The sequence below is a fragment of the Argiope bruennichi genome, chromosome 7, assembly GCF_947563725.1.
Source record: "Argiope bruennichi chromosome 7, qqArgBrue1.1, whole genome shotgun sequence".
Taxonomy (NCBI): Eukaryota; Metazoa; Arthropoda; class Arachnida; order Araneae; family Araneidae; genus Argiope; species Argiope bruennichi.
Window position 1 is genome coordinate 83,891,319 of NC_079157.1, and position 16,801 is coordinate 83,908,119.

The 16,801-nt window shown below is 33.4% G+C and overlaps 1 protein-coding gene and 7 non-coding genes across 9 annotated transcripts in view; all 8 read left to right on the forward strand.

The window, feature by feature from the left end:
• Positions 1-16,801, forward strand: part of LOC129975650 (cubilin-like) — a 176,167-nt gene that overhangs the window by 152,189 nt on the left and 7,177 nt on the right. For both annotated transcript variants that reach the window (XM_056088750.1, XM_056088751.1), the window contains exons 64-68: positions 1,898-1,942; positions 3,185-3,329; positions 7,634-7,818; positions 9,881-10,040; positions 11,318-11,562. In XM_056088750.1, the coding sequence (XP_055944725.1) occupies positions 1,898-1,942; positions 3,185-3,329; positions 7,634-7,818; positions 9,881-10,040; positions 11,318-11,562 (780 nt within the window). The remainder of the gene's footprint in view (positions 1-1,897; positions 1,943-3,184; positions 3,330-7,633; positions 7,819-9,880; positions 10,041-11,317; positions 11,563-16,801) is intronic.
• Trnas-uga (transfer RNA serine (anticodon UGA)) lies at positions 13,158-13,239 on the forward strand. Its single transcript has one exon. It is a non-coding gene; the product is annotated as a tRNA-Ser (tRNA).
• On the forward strand, positions 13,319-13,400 carry Trnas-cga (transfer RNA serine (anticodon CGA)). The gene has a single exon. It is a non-coding gene; the product is annotated as a tRNA-Ser (tRNA).
• Trnas-uga (transfer RNA serine (anticodon UGA)) lies at positions 13,480-13,561 on the forward strand. The gene has a single exon. It is a non-coding gene; the product is annotated as a tRNA-Ser (tRNA).
• Positions 13,641-13,722, forward strand: Trnas-cga (transfer RNA serine (anticodon CGA)). Its single transcript has one exon. It is a non-coding gene; the product is annotated as a tRNA-Ser (tRNA).
• On the forward strand, positions 13,802-13,883 carry Trnas-uga (transfer RNA serine (anticodon UGA)). Its single transcript has one exon. It is a non-coding gene; the product is annotated as a tRNA-Ser (tRNA).
• Positions 13,966-14,047, forward strand: Trnas-uga (transfer RNA serine (anticodon UGA)). Its single transcript has one exon. It is a non-coding gene; the product is annotated as a tRNA-Ser (tRNA).
• On the forward strand, positions 14,127-14,208 carry Trnas-cga (transfer RNA serine (anticodon CGA)). Its single transcript has one exon. It is a non-coding gene; the product is annotated as a tRNA-Ser (tRNA).

Below are 16,801 nucleotides of genomic sequence, written 5' to 3' on the forward strand. Positions count from 1 at the left end.
TCTTTCAAAAATTTCAAAAGTGCCCTCATTTGCAAGAAATACAAACTCTAAGGGGAAAATCGCAACGTCCAAATCCTGAAAGACAGAATTAAAAAGAAAAAGACCAAAAAAATTTAAAATATCTTTAACTGAAAAGATTGGGCTTTCTGACAATGTTATTATCAAATCTATCTTTTCTTATGATCCTTCAAAACGATAGAAAACAGTTTTAGAAAAATTATAATTCAAAATAAGAAAAAAAGAATTATGTTATTTCACTACATTGCATTATTTACATTTATTACATTATTTGTGTCCCTTTCTGTTGTTTATCGGTGTCTTCCACCAATAAACAATCAACGCTCCACTCCATTTACTTAAATCTTAAAATTGTTGGCACACAGGCAAATCACGATAGTAAAAAAAAAAAGTTAACTTGCTCATCTAACCTTGGAGATCTTTTATATTGTTTTAAAATTTTCTTCTTCCGCCTCCATTCTTTTTATCAAAGTAATCTCTTGTTTCTTACTTTCTCGTATATTAAGTATGCAAAGAAAAAGTATTGAAATCTTCTAAAAATTCATGAATATCTATGTCTGAATCTCTGGATCCAAGAAACACGTTTTTGAAAGCATTCACAATACATCTACAATGCATACGGAATTCAGTAAATGGTCTGGAAGCAACGATAGCAATTGTAGGGAGCTGCAGTTGAGTCCTAAGGTCTTCGCCAGCTATGGTACAATTCTTTCCATATGAGGTATCTACCTTTATCGACAGGAATAACTCATTCCTACTCCGATTACATACTTATAAGTAAGGAAAGAATCAACCATCATACTGGAAGCTTTTCATCCTCATATCTACGGTGCTCCCAGAAGGGAGCACATTTTTGAAAGTATATCTACCTATCCATGGCTCTATTGTCTCTGTACGCAATAATTCAAAAACGCTTTGAATAAGACATGTGAAAATCGACAAAATCCACAATTCCTTTTATCTATAATTGGGTATGTTTATATACTGTTAATAGAAGGGCCGGTTTTTTTTTTTTTTCAACCTCTAATGGACAATAAAAAAAGACAAATGTAGGGTACAAAATGAGTTTATTACCAAAACTTATTTACTTGTGTACTCTTCGACATTAGTACTTTTCGACATAATCACGATGAAGATTCAAGCGTTTGTCATATCGGTCGATCAAAATTTTAATTTTCTTTTCAAAGAACTTTGCCCCTAATGATGTAAGATGAGCTCTAACGTTGTTTTGAAGTTTCTAATTAACCTGGAAAGTCATTTAATTTTCTTTTAAACAAAGTCAAGAAAGTCTATAAGCATTCAGAATCCACCATTGTAATTTTCAAAACCTGGTCATCAAATTCGTTGTCCTGAATTCCGGCATCCTTACTTTTTTTTCGAACGACTTCATTAACTCGTCGAATAAAATCTTCTGCTGTGATAGTCTTGTACCTTTGCCTTCCGTCACAGAGAATGCGGCTTAGATCCGAGTGATTTTTCATCTCTTCCATGAATTGATGAACTGGTTAAGATAGCTAAATAGTAACTCCATGTTAATGAGGAGATTAATGTAAAGTTAAGGTCCATCGCGCATCATCTTCGTATTTTCAAAGAGGGAATAGGAAACCTTTCCCATCGATATGACGGATGCCTGAATATCCACCGCAATTATTTGTAAAGTAGTCATGCATTTACATATTTTTTGATATTAAAATCATTTTGTTCTCAACTCGTTTTTGTTATAGTCAATCGGTGCTTGAAAAAAAAAGACATAGCCCTCATATATATAGTAAGAATGTTTTAAAAAAAGATGATAAAGTTTTTAAAACAGTGCATACTAATTTATAATATTGATGTTATTTTTTTTTCAATTTCCTATTTAATGAATATTTTTTTCCAGTTAAACTCGCCGTTCAGAAGTTATCAAAGAAGATACTTTCCTGCTGTAAGTGAAATTTTTGATTGATTATAATATTTCCCTCACAATAATTCCCTATTATTCTGAATCCATTTTTATTAATTCATTTATCAATGCATAATAAAGTAGAAAATTTAAACTTCTTACCCTTATTCATATATTACATTTTAAAAGGAAAAAGATGAAAACCAAATCACATTAAACGGTCAATCAGTTGAGGCGTCACAGTGAATTGAACGATAGCTTTCTCTTTTCCGACTTGTATACAATAATATGGAATGCTTTTATGTTATCTAGTATTTTTTATTTAAAATTTGACCTAGTTATTTTATTAGACTGAAAAATATGAGTATCATGGAATCAATCTATTACAAATTACTGCTTGGCCAAATTCAAAACTGTATATATCACTAAATAAAAACGAAAGAATCCATCAATGTCCAAAAAAATAAAGAATTTTAAGAATGTTTGCAAGTTGAAAGCAATTTGTTACTGGCGAAAGAAGAATATTAATTCTTATGTCATGATAAAAATACAAACAATGTTACAGCCTGAGTATTAAATTAAATTTTAAAAAAAATTAAATTGAAGAAAATAATTATATGGAGATAAAATTGGTATAATTCAAAGAATGCTTTGATTTAGTATAAAATTTATTTTCGTAGTTAATAATATTAAAAAGGGAATCTGAAAAACACGAAAATTGTTAAATTGAATTGTCGAATTGATTATTAATTAAAGGATTTATGAATTAATTTTTAATTACATTTTTGACCTTGAAAAATGGATGCTGACCTTCTTTTAGTTTTGTAAAGAACGAGTGCCAAGTTCCTTCGAGATATGACAAATACTGTTGATCTATTAAAAATATTTTATAAATAAATATTCTTCTTCATACACATATATAAATATTTTCTTTCTTTCTTCTTTATACACATTTTAAATAATTTATAAATAAATATTCTTCTTTATACACATATATAGATATTTTCTTTCTTTCTTCTTTATACACATTTTAAATAATTTATAAATAAATATTCTTCTTTATACACATATATAGATATTTTCTTTCTTTCTTCTTTATACACATTTTAAATATTTTATAAATAAATATTCTTCTTCATACACATATATAGATATTTTCTTTCTTCTTTATACACATTTTAAATATTTTATAAATAAATATTCTTCTTTATATACATATATAGATATAGATAGACAGAAAAATGAAAAGACGAGCTGTAATAAAACCTTTTATTATTTATTTAGGCAAAATCTTCAAGCAACCTTATCCGACTGTGTGGTGTAACACCTGTTCATGATATCATAGCCTCCAGTGGAATGTCTATTACATTCCACAGTGATTCCGTGAACAATGCTGCTCGAGGATTTTCGATCACGTATAAAGAAGCAAGTGAGTGTATTTGAATTTTGACTTTTTGAGTAAATTTTAATGTGACTAAAATAATAAATATTACCTTTTCAAAAATTTTCAAAACATTCTAACTTTATCGAGAAAAATTCCGGCTGGTTAACATATCTATAAATATTCCTATTTATAGATATTAGATATTTATAAATATCCCTGTTTGCTGAAGAGGAAAATCAGCAGCGGTTGTCTCCCAAAATCTTTCTCCTACATTCTCTAAAGTCTTATCCCCCTCCCCCTCTTCCTTGCATAAAAACTGTGGGCATTGGATGAGGTTGTGATCGCTTCGAGTGCGAGATTTTTATTTTCAGATTTCCGCACGTGAGAGCTTTGTGCTTCGAATTGCAATGAGAAAATCGAATATGCATTTTGAATGAATATGGATTTACAATTTTAGTAACAATTTCACTATCAAAATGTCACTCACTCAAGACATCTGTTTTTGAATTATCACGTGTACCAGGATGCGAATGTGCAGACCAACTCTCAAAGGAATTTATTTCAAGATTCTCCATGGATTGACATATCAAATAATAAAATTATGCACTTCTATTTATAAAGCTCTTTACATTTTGTGGTCATCTCGGTCATTGACACTCTGACAAACAAATTTCTTTTCAATTGATTTCATTAACGAATATGAGAGAAAATTACAAATTTAGTGTAAAGAACATGTCGTCTTTACACCAATTTCACCAAATCAGCAATTACACCAATTCCATCCGTCTAGCCCAGGATGTCTTTGAGTTATCGTTTCCACAGACAAACAAACATAATACCAACCAACAGAAACCGTTTAGTTTAGGTTACTTATATTAACGTCCCGTTGTAAAGCAACACTAGAGCTATTTTTTGGGACGGACCTCATGATTTTAAACCGTGGTCAGATGACGAGGACGACACCTGAGCTGGCAGCCCCCTCTCCACATTACACCACGGGAGGACGTTTGGCATGACGGATTTAACGTGCAACAGACCCCGTTACACAACGATTCTTTGGTGGAATCGGGTCTCGAATCTCAAGCCCTACAGTTCACAAGCCGAGACCTTACCACCAGGCCACCGTGGCCTAACGGAAACGGTGACCTCAAACTTTTCTTTCATACTCTCTAATAAAGATATTATCCCTCTCCTTCTAGCATAAAATTACGGACCTTTCTTAAAACCACGAATGCTTCATGAGGAATTGCAAACAATAATTAAGAAATTTGGCGAGCATTTAGCATTCTTACTGAATCGATTATGTAATGTGTTTTTTATTTGTGTGTGTCTAATCCTTGGCATGCGATTAATAATACCGTAAATCGCATTTATGTTTTTGACGGATTTTTTCCAACCATTTGGCGCCATAATTTGATACAGAATTACAATTGTGGTCAGAAAATCGCTTATCAAATCTTATATATTTAAGTTATTCCATTTTTGAGGTTTCGCAGTTACATTACTTGCAAAAATACAGATGAACAAATGATCAAACTTTAGACGGATTTGGTTCAGAATTTGGCAGGTATCTACTTTTTAGATGTTAAATCTCTGTGCCAAATATTAGGTGTCTTTGTTTTATAATTATAATGTTAACTCATATTGGATTTTCCAGACAAATTACTTTTTCTGAATTGAGTCCGCTGAAACTTTACAAATTCAGTATCAAAAATCATGTAATAAATTTAATCCACCTAGGTCAAAGCATTTTTGAGTTATCACGCTTTCAGACGGACAGACATAATGTCAAAAATGTGTTTTTCGAAGTCAGGAAGGTCTGAAACTTGTCGATTCATCAAAATCTCGAGTTTGATTTTTTGAAAATTACAATACTTTCTCTCTACTTCATAAATGATATAGTAACAATATGTTTTTTAGGCTTAGAAGGTGTAAAATTTGGAGATATGTGAAAATATTTCGGTCGAATATTTTGATGAAAAGTCAACTAACTTTTTAATATTAATCTGACAGCAATCAATGTATTATCAATTTTAATACTCTTTTTATATCTATACATAGTATAAAATGAAGTTTCCTGAAAGCGTCTTTATGTTTGAAAGAGAAAAACAAGGGGAATACTTAACTGATATTGGAGATATTTGTACCATTTTGTAAGGCATTTATTGGGAAAGGGTTTAATATATTAAAATCATGTCAAAATTTAAAAAAAAAAACAGTTTTATTGCGTAAAACATCAATATCGATGCTTTGTACTTATCCGCGCATGTGTGAAAACCTCAAACTACGCATGCGCAAATAGCAAGAGCTGTGGTATCCATATGCGATATATTTCTTTGTTTACTTATGATTTTAAACAGGGATTCAAAACTCATTATGCCCAAAAGGAGGAAATCAAACCTTGGCCGGAGCACATTAAATGTCAAAATGCTTCGGCTATACTTAATTTTGAATGTTATGTCACGGGCAACGCTGTGCGGGTACTGCTAATATTTCATATACCAGAGAGCAAAAATTCAGTCACATAACAGCGAGCACCAAAAATCGAGGATATCCTTTTCAGAACTTAAAAAAACCAAATGATGCAAAAGAAATTCCAAAAATAAATAACTGATAGACAAAGGAAAAATGGAGAATATGTTTTATTATATACATATTTTAATTATCTTCGTACCATAATGCACTCACTGTCGTAATAAGTTTTAATTGAAAGCTTTATAAACACTCAAATCTCAATTTAAGCTTATACTTATAATAGAAAATGGAAGACGTAGGGACGTTTGTTTGTTTTTGCGTGGAAGAGAAATCAAGATCAGATTGATATTAAATGAAACTCGATGAAAGTGAAGAAATTATGATGATGATGATTTTACACGTTTATTCATTCTCCGTGATAATAATATCTTTTGTTGAAATATAGACGATAAAAACCATATAAATCACCGTAAATTACGACGCTCTAACCAACAGGATTGGTCTCCCGAAAACTTCCTCGCATAATCTCTAATAAAGACATTATTTCAGACAACGTCTTCCATAAAATTGGCGTGCAATAGTTTCGAAATACGAATCCTAGGCGATTGAAACAAAAATTTGATACAAAGCTAATCTTGTAGTGACAGAATTACAAACCAAATTTGATATATTAAATTCGTTCTATTTTTGAGTTATCTCATTTGCATGTTTTTGAAAGTACAGACTGACAGACAATCAACCCCTCGTTGGATTTGATTGGATTATAGACGTTAAATCTGTGTACCGAATCTTATCTATCTAGCTCTCTTCGTTTTCTAATCGTGTTAACTTATATTCGAACAACCGGACAACAGACTTCCTTTGACAGGACTTTGCACAAAATTTGATAGAAATCGCCAAATTTAATGTTACGATTGTATTCTGAATTTCATCCATCTTATTCAAAGTGTCTTTGAGCTGTGTTTGCCTCAGACAGACAAGAATTTTCCAAAAATGTGTTTTTCGAGCTCCGGGAGATACTAAAATGTAAAGATTCGTATAAATCTCGAGTTCGAATTTTTTGACGATTACAATATTTTCTCCAATAAGATAAAGTAAAAACAATCTTTTGAGTTATATCTGTAAGCATAGTAAATCAAAAACGTTTTGAGTCAGAATTGATATATTGGCTTTAAATCAAATTCGTAGATTTCTATCACATTTTGAATGATTTAGTTCCTTCAAAATTTGATAGAAATTTGAATTCCCTTCACAGGATGTTTGCCTGCCTGTGTACGAGGGAATGCGATGCTACCGTTGTAAAAAGCTAGACGGATGAAATTTCGTATACAGTTTTAGCATCCAAAATATCGATGTCAAATGTTGAATCGCATTCATTAATGAATTGATCATCTGTCTGTCTGTACATTCGCATGCATGCAAGCGTAAGAATGATTTAAATGAATGAAATTTCCTGTGTCATCTTGTTTCTAAAATTGTGCTTCAGTGTCAAATTTTGATTTTAATATCAAAAAATTGCATATAAAAATGATCATATGCAAAACCTTGAAAATAAAATCTGAGCACTCAGATATTTCACAACCTTTATCTAAGCCTACGATTTTAATGTGAGGCATAGAATTACCTTTATTAAACAACCTTTATTACCTTTAACCTTTACCTTTATTAAACAATATATGAATTTTATAAGGAATATTGAAAAGAGATATTCCCCAGTATTTATCTGTAAAAAAATCAATATTACAAAATTATAAAATTTTTCATCAATAATTCTTGCCAATATAGCTAATATGCACGATACTGTTTATTTAATAATATCTATTCTAAAATTTTACATTTGTGCCATTACTTAACATTTAGCAAATAAATTCTAGGTCCCAACAGGACGTATACAGCAGACAGCGGCATCATCACCAACTATGCCTTTCCAGGCAGATTTAATAACGCCGATAAATACAACGTGACCATCCTTACATCACAAGGAAAGACTATATCTGCTTATTTCTACCGTTTGGAACTATACGATCCTAATAACGGTTGTCCGCAAAGCAATTTAAAAGTAAGTATGTTCTTATTTTCAACATATACGCTGTGTCAAATAGGAAAGATACATCGTTACCGTAAGATACTCAAACCTTATCAATATTGGAGGCTTATTGGAGGTTATTGGAGGCTCAGCTGAGATTTGAACCTGTGGCTTTCTTTTTATCAAAAATGAAACCATGAATTCAAATGTAATCGATGCCTATAGTAAATTTGGTGTCAGAAGTGAGATCTGTATTATATAATATTGATGATATCGTAACCGAAGATGGCTGAAAACGTCGATTTGGGTGCGTTTTTAGGCTTATCAAAGAAATTCTATAGGATCTGGCCATGACAAAATGTAATCTGGATACCAAGAAAAGAAGCGAACGAAGCAGTAGCAAAAATGTCGAAGTATACACAGAGAATAACAGTAGCAGACACTAATAATGCATGCCGACAGCGAATTACTAAATAGAAAACAGCTCAAAGTAATATTGGAGCTCACTCTGCAAAGAGAGAATTCACTTGATTAACCACTTTAACCTCCCGCATTTATATAGGCTCTTCAACGGGGAATGGAATTTTCTTGAAGAATATTCGGATCTCGGTTCCTAATAGAAATAGATTCTCGTATTTTCAAAACTTTGATTTTTATCGCTTAATTTTCTAAATTTATTACCTGATGGCAAATGTTCGTCACAGTTTCGCTTATGTCAGAGTCATTCATCTGGCATCCATTAAAAATATCTGTAAATCTCTCTTCTTTAGTATGAGATTAAATGCACAGAGGATCAGCATAACAAATTTGCAAAAATATGGTGATAATAATACTTTCATTGAACGATGGTTGTTTTCAAAACTTGTTTTGCATGTGTGGCGAATTGTTATGAGCGAGGATAGAACCTGGGACCTTGCAGTTCGCAGCTGAGTAACATGACCCCAATACAAAAGCAGTTGCCTCTGTTTTGTAGCTGTTAACTGGCTTATAAGCTCTTCACCACAGTACTCTCCCGCCAGTGAGTCGGAGGTGAGACGAACGATATAGCTGTTGAGCAGTGATGCTTAAGCTGTTGAGTCTAATGTGCCTGTACCCATTTGAGTTGCGCCAAGCGTTATGGCGAACGTGTGTGGGTGAGTGGTTGCTGTTGCGCAAGTGAGTCTGACGACTTTGTGTTGCTGCGTCGAGTGAATCTGACGACTTTGGGTTGCTGTGGGTAGATGGCGCCACACATGTTTATTTGTGATAGCTGGCAGATGAATTTGTTGAGGTAAAGACCATTTAATAGGGCTATGTCAAACCATGATTCATCTCTAAATGTTATTCATAATTGTAATGAGTGACCAAAGCTTTGGCTTAAATCCGCAGACATTTTAAAAGAAAACGAATCTAAAATATTTTTCTAACAATTGCACTCTTTTTATTTATTCCTGGTTTAATATAACTTTCTTATTGTTTAATGGCACAAAATATGTTATATTATAACATTTTTGCTCAGATTAATCACCTTTAATTTAAACAAAACAAAAAAAAACTTCTTTCAACCCTTGAAATCTATTTGCCTAATTTAGTAATATGGTTCGGATAACCAGATCAGCATCTTCAAAACCTTCATTTTCATCGCCAAATGATCGCCAAGATCGGACCATTATTAAATCCTTCTTTCCGCATCCATTAAGAATATATGTAAATATATGTTCCAAGTATTAAAACTAACTTTGCAAGAAAACAGTGGTACCTATCCATATCACTATCTTATTTCTTAGAGCTGTTATTAATGTTATTACAAATAAATTAATTTAGAAATCAATAATTTAAAATTTTTAGTGGTATCAAGAGCGTATGAATTCAGTCGCTGTAAAAATCTACATTTCTTTGTTCATGAGTTAATCAGTATTAATTTTGTCAATGAATAGTTATCTTCATTATTTTACTCATCGCTTTCATTATTTTAAAAAGCAATGCATAACCAAAGCCATTTTTAAAATTTGGTTAACTAATCCTGTATTTGAAAAAATTAAGTTCATGAATCAATTATTCACAATTCATTTAAGGACACATATTAGTAAAAATGTATGCCAAAATCGCTTTGTAGGTATACAACGGCGCCAACGCCACTGCTCCTTTGATTGGAACTTATTGCGGATTCAATACACCGCCACCTGTGTTCTCAAGTGGAAATGCCTTATTCATGGAAATCAACATGCAACACTCAGTGGGACTGTATTACATAAATTACATGACAACCGATCAAGGTATGTATGAAGATCACGTAACTAAAGCAATCATTTTCTTAGTAAACTAATCACAAACTGACTATCCTGACCAGCCAGAAGGCATGCGGGAAAACTTAAATGACCTCCTCCGCAGCAGCAACACTGCCGGGAACTGTGGTTGAGTCCTAAAGACCGTCACCGGCTACGGTACAATCCTTCCCTAAGGAAGTAGCCAGGTCCTGGCCTTTTCATGTACCCACAGGGGTGGCGAGAAACAATTATCATGCCAGAAGTTTCTCATCCTCATTTACGAGGTGCCTCCCGTGGAACTCTCACAGTAAACTAAATAAGAATTTTTTCTTTTTGTGAATTATTCAGAGCAATTGCTCTGCAGTTTACATGCAGATGAATGTTTAAAAACCTAATTAAGCAATAATAACTCAAAAATATATAGTTTCAAATGCATTGTATGATCATTTGACAGATAATTGTGACAAATAAATATTCTGCTTTTTGAGTTTTTCCATGACTGAAACTCTATTTTAAAGGGAAAATTAAAATCTAAAACTAGCGTACAATAATTACGAAATATTATCTTTTGGCGTGAATTTATTGATTTTCACTGAGTCTATCGTGTCATCCTTGGCGAATGTTTTGGCGATTAATTACTGGTATGCGGTTTTTAATCGAATTTGTGTTTCAGAAGCGTTTTTCGCAGCGATTGAAACAAAACCTTGATATAAAACTACACTTTTAGTCAAAAAAAATCAACGACAAATGTGTCACTGCGTCTTTGAATTATCGCTTTTACATGTTTCTAAAAGTACAGACCTACAGACAATCAATCCCTTGTTGGATTTGGCTCAAAATTTGATAGACTATAGATGCTAATTCTATATATAGAATTTTCGTCTATCTAGCTCTCTTCGTTTTACATTTATCGTGCTAAATTATATTCGAACAGCCAGATAGACACACTTCCTCCGAGCGCACTTTTTTGAAAATTTGATAGAAATCTACATTTGGTATAATGATCGTATACCGCATTTCATCCATCTAGATCAAAGTGTTTTTTGTCACAAATAGGCAGACAAAAAATGCGTTTCTCAAAAATGCGTTTTTCGAACTCTGGGCAATTTGAAACGTGGAGATTCGTCAAAATTTTGAATTCGAATTTTTTGACGATTACTATACTTTCTTTATACTATGTATATGATAAAGTAATTATCAAAATGTTGTTCTGATGCTTCCACAGTATAATACTATTAAAAACTAATGTAATTTTATTATTACTAACTGATCTATTATTAATATAGGAAGGGGTTGTGGAGGTACCATCTATGCCGAAGAAGGTCTCATCACAAGCCCCCTGTATCCCCAGACATACAACAGAAACAGCGAGTGCTTGTGGCACGTCACCGTCCCGGGTTATCACACAGTCAAAATAGAGTTCAAGGCGCTGCATCTTAACTCTTCGAGGGGCTGCGACTCCAACTATGTCGAGCTGTACGACGGAAGTTCTGATCAGATTTCGGACAGGGTCGTCAGATATTGCGGAGCGGTAAGTGATATTTCTGTTCCATTTTTGTACAGTACAGTTTAATTGTACAGTACATTCACCGAGTATCCGGTTTGCGGCTATCCGGCTTCCGTACTATCCGGCCTACTTTTCTTTTATCGTAATTAAAGGAGAAAGACAAGTCGTCTATTAAGTCATCTCTTAAGGACTTTTTTAAAGCCTAAAAACTGTAAGCTTTCACTCTGATCTTAGGATTGCCTTTTGATATTAGTGTAAGCCTTTATCAGTGAAAAATAAAATCAGTTTGAACTAATTTTCTTAAGAATTATGCCTACGATTTACGTTAATGTTTTATTTATGGCTCCTGCATTTAAGTTGGACATTACAGAATTTATGTTGAAATGTGATCAGATTATATCCTTTAACATACTTTTCCTCTAATAAATTCTCGAAACGTTCAGTGAGTATATAAACATATATAAACCACCAGTACAGAACCATCTGTTTTATCTCGACACCTTACCGGCAACTGCTTCTATAATTCACCGGGCCGCGGCCGCGTTCACATTTCGCATGGCTTGAGATAAATGGAGGACTTAGTACTCAATAAGAAGTGAGGAAACACATAATATAACAGTGAGTTTTGATGTAAAAACTTTGTCTTCTGGTATTGGCAAAAGGGTGGGCTTTTTTGTTATCCGGCCAGTCCTTCTGTCACGTTAGGCCGGATACTCGGGAGTGCACTGTATATAACAATTGTTTTGAAAGTGTATCTCGTAAACTGTACTTTGATTTCTTTATTCACGGATTTCTTCGAGTTACCATTTTCTGTTAACCCAAAAACTGCAGAAAGATGACAGAAATGCAAAGCAAATAGATTATTAACAATAGAGTGAGAGAAGCGGTCTACTCTCTAAGCAGTTGAAATTGTGGGATTTGCGAGAAAAAAAAGATGATTTTCCGACCCGTTGAAATTTCAGTTAAAAAAAGTATGACAGGTAAAACTTCCATCTTGTCAGACATCTTAACCTTGTTGTAATGAAAAAATCAGAAAAAGAAGGGTGTTGTTCTGAGTAGCTGACGATAGTTCGCAGAGTACATTAGTATTTTCTCAGGACAAAAGTGTTGCAGACTAAAAACTTAGTCCATGTACAAAGTAAAGACCATTAAATTCTTCAATGATATGCAAATAAACTGGAAGCATGTAAATTAAAAGAATGGTACTAATTCAAGTATTATCTTGTTTATCTGACCACGGTCAAAAGTTAAAAGATTTGTTTCAAAATAGCCCTCTTATTACTTCTCAATAAGACATTAATACAATTAAATTGAAACAGTGTGCTCCAAAATTCTTATTTAAAATTTAATTATAAGAAATTAAACGCGCTTTTCAAATGGCAAAATTTTGTTTATTATATTTCTTTGATTTTAAATGAACGAAATCTAATTCTTCAAAAATAGCTTGCCTATTAACAATCCTAGAAATCTAATAGAGCTTTTTATTGCCTCATTCACCTGACTGTTTCGTTTGTTTAAGCGTATCTGCTCAGCTGATTTGCGTAATCAGATAGACGTTTCTGCTTACTCATTGTGAGATAGAAAAACAATTTGGATTGTTTTCGCACATTCTTTGTGAAGCAGTCGTGGCCGAGTGGTTAAGGCGATGGACTTGAAATCCATTGGGATATTCCCGCGTAGGTTCGAATCCTACCGGCTGCGTTATTTTTAATTTCTCATGTCACATATAAAAAAAACTACTATAATCGTGATATTATAAATATTAAGAAGATGGCAACGAGCAGTCGTGGCCGAGTGGTTAAGGCGATGGACTCGAAATCCATTGGGATATTCCCGCGTAGGTTCGAATCCTACCGGCTGCGTTATTTTTAATTTCTCATGTCACATATAAAAAAAACTACTATAATCGTGATATTACAAATATTAAGAAGATGACAACGAGCAGTCGTGGCCTAGTGGTTAAGGCGATGGACTTGAAATCCTTTGGGATATTCCCGCGTAGGTTCGAATCCTACCGGCTGCGTTATTTTTAATTTCTCATGTCACATATAAAAAAAACTACTATAATCGTGATATTATAAATATTAAGAAGATGGCAACGAGCAGTCGTGGCCGAGTGGTTAAGGCGATGGACTCGAAATCCATTGGGATATTCCCGCGTAGGTTCGAATCCTACCGGCTGCGTTATTTTTAATTTCTCATGTCACATATAAAAAAAACTACTATAATCGTGATATTACAAATATTAAGAAGATGACAACGAGCAGTCGTGGCCTAGTGGTTAAGGCGATGGACTTGAAATCCTTTGGGATATTCCCGCGTAGGTTCGAATCCTACCGACTGCGTTATTTTAAATTTCTTATGTCACATATAAAAAAAAAACTACTGTAATCGTGATAATAATAAATATTAAGAAGATGTCAACGAGCAGTCGTGGCCGAGTGGTTAAGGCGATGGCCTTGAAATCCATTGGGATATTCCCGCGTAGGTTCGAATCCTACCGGCTGCGTTATTTTTAATTTCTCATGTCACATATAAAAAAACTACTGTAATCGTGATAATAATAAATATTAACAAGGGGACAACGAGCAGTCGTGGCCGAGTGGTTAAGGCGATGGACTCGAAATCCATTAGGATATTCCCGCGTAGGTTCGAATCCTACCGGCTGCGAATTAATTCGATTTGTGTTCTATTTATAAAGCATATGTTTTGTTTTTAAACTCCTGACAAATGAATTTATTTGGCATCTCAATTGGATGAGACTTCTTGTTTTTATCCAGGTTTTAAACCTGGAACAACTGATCTCGAAAACGAGACAAATATCCCTATATCGCTATGGTGTGGTATGAGAAATTTATGACTTTTACATTCTCATATTGATAGTTATTTTAAATTTAAACTATTTTCTTACACTTTAATGGGGCGTTCTTCTTGATGTTAAGCCATTTAGTTTATGTTGCTCTTCTTAGTCACTTAATCAATTCAAGAATTAGCGCCCCTCTGAGTAACTATTATTAGAACACAAGCAGTTTTTCAGAATGTGAGAAACTTACTTTTAAGCTCTAAAGGTATGACACGAAATTGATTTTATCGTGAGCCACACACCAAATACCACTGAAGTCTTTCTTCATCAAGAAGTATAATTATAAATGGCACAAGGCTGTACGACAACTCAGCCTTACAAATTCATTGGCTTTGATAGGAACACTTAACTAGATCATATGAGATCCACTCGATAATCCATACACCAGGAGATCATGAAAACGCATACCATTCTGATTGGGTTTAATTTCCGATTCAGAAACTATACGGGGAGCTGGAAGAAAGGAATTCCATCGTTTGGAATAACCATCCCATATAAAGCTGTATCTTAATTCCGCGCCGAAATTACGTAGTGATATTCTATCAGTTTCGTAGACCCGGAGGAGGAACATGAGGTCCTAATTGGAGGGGAATGGCTCCCCTTTGTGGAGATGTTGAAGTCATTGAATTATAATGCCATTTGTAATTTTTAGTTTAATTTAGTTACATTTCCTCTTGAGCTCACACAAAAAACTGCTTTCAGATAGATCTTGTAATTTTGAATCCTAGAGAAATCCGAATCACTACTTTATTGTAACTAAGATTTCCCACCATATCATCGTGACAATTTCTGGATTCTCGATGAATTCAACGTGTTCGAACTTTACGACCGTTATAATTCTGAGAAGGACACTGTATTGAATATTTTACTTGAAGAGTATTATTGATTGGCCGAATGACTTTTATCCTCCTTAGTCTTATCTGGCACTGTATTCTACTCTAATATGAGAGTGCTCGATCTCCTATGACTCTTATTAAGTGCTTTGGATTTTCATCTATGTTTGCTTCTGCCGCGATGGAGGCTCGAACCTGAAATCTTCCTATTACAAGCCTGAGGTACTGCCACTCCACCCGCCAAGGGCCTCTCGTTTATATTTAGAGGAAATCAAGCAATTGTTCCTACGTTAACAGATTTTAAAAAAACAAAAATTTCATTTCATCATTATTTATTCATAAATTAATAAATAATGATGATAATGAATATCAAGAAAACAATTGGAAATATTTTCTTCGTAGCTTTCCCGAATGCTGAACCCCTTATTTGTTCTTATGGAGATTGAATGATTGTTTCTCAATCTTATAGACAGAATGAAATCTTTATGAGACATTCTAATTCGATACGAAAATTACACATAATCCACATCTCTTCTATGGACTCATTTGATTCAGTAAAACCTTCATTTTTTCGAAACGGAAAGTATCAATTAATTATAATTTGAAAAAAAACTGTTATAGGGTTAAACGATAATGCGCACTCAGAATTTAATTCCATTCTAAAGAAAAGAAAATCGAGTACACATTTTGGACCTCTTTCTCTTTGGAAAATTTAATGAAAGTGTACAATAGTAGGATAAAAAAGAAAGTGTCAAATTTCATATATCTTGCTCTTTGTATTCTTCCATTATTACGTTCACAAACGCAAGAATAAACAGATCAGATATAGGTCGACTATTTTAGTATTTTAACTATACGCTAAATCTTATGTATCTAACTCAGGATATTCTTAAATAATGATATGAAAAAAAAAACTATCTTATTTTTATCGTTAAATGTTTAAAATAAATATAACGTCCATTTTAAGATTTTTTTAATTAAAAAAAATGCTTTTGTAATGGTATGCATATTATTGATTCTTAATTTTGTGATACAATATTTTAAAAGCTTGAGAACTTCTGTTATGACTCTTTGCATTTTAAAGTTATCGCATCCATGTGTACACAGGTTTAGTTATATTAACATACCGTTTTAAAGCAACATTAGGGGTATTTTGAACCGCCGTCAGATGACGAGGGCGACACCTGATCTGGTGCCCCCCTCTCCAAGCGTTCACACCTCACCAGAGGAAGGACGTATGACAGATTCAGCATGCATCAGATCCGCTAATACTATATTTTTTCTGTGGAATCGGGTCTCGAAGTTGAAGCCTTTCGGTACCGATGCCGAGATCTTACCACCGGGCCATCGGGGTCCCTATATGCATACAAGTAGATGGGCACATAGACATTTATGATGAAAACAGATTTCGATGAAAATTTGTGTTTTAATGTAAGGTTCGCATACCAAACGATCCATAAAACTTACTCCGTTTTTGAGTTATTGCGTTCAATAATAGAAACGCAAAATTCCAAAAATATGTGTTTTTTATCCTATTTTATTTTTGGACCTGGACAATCTAAAACAT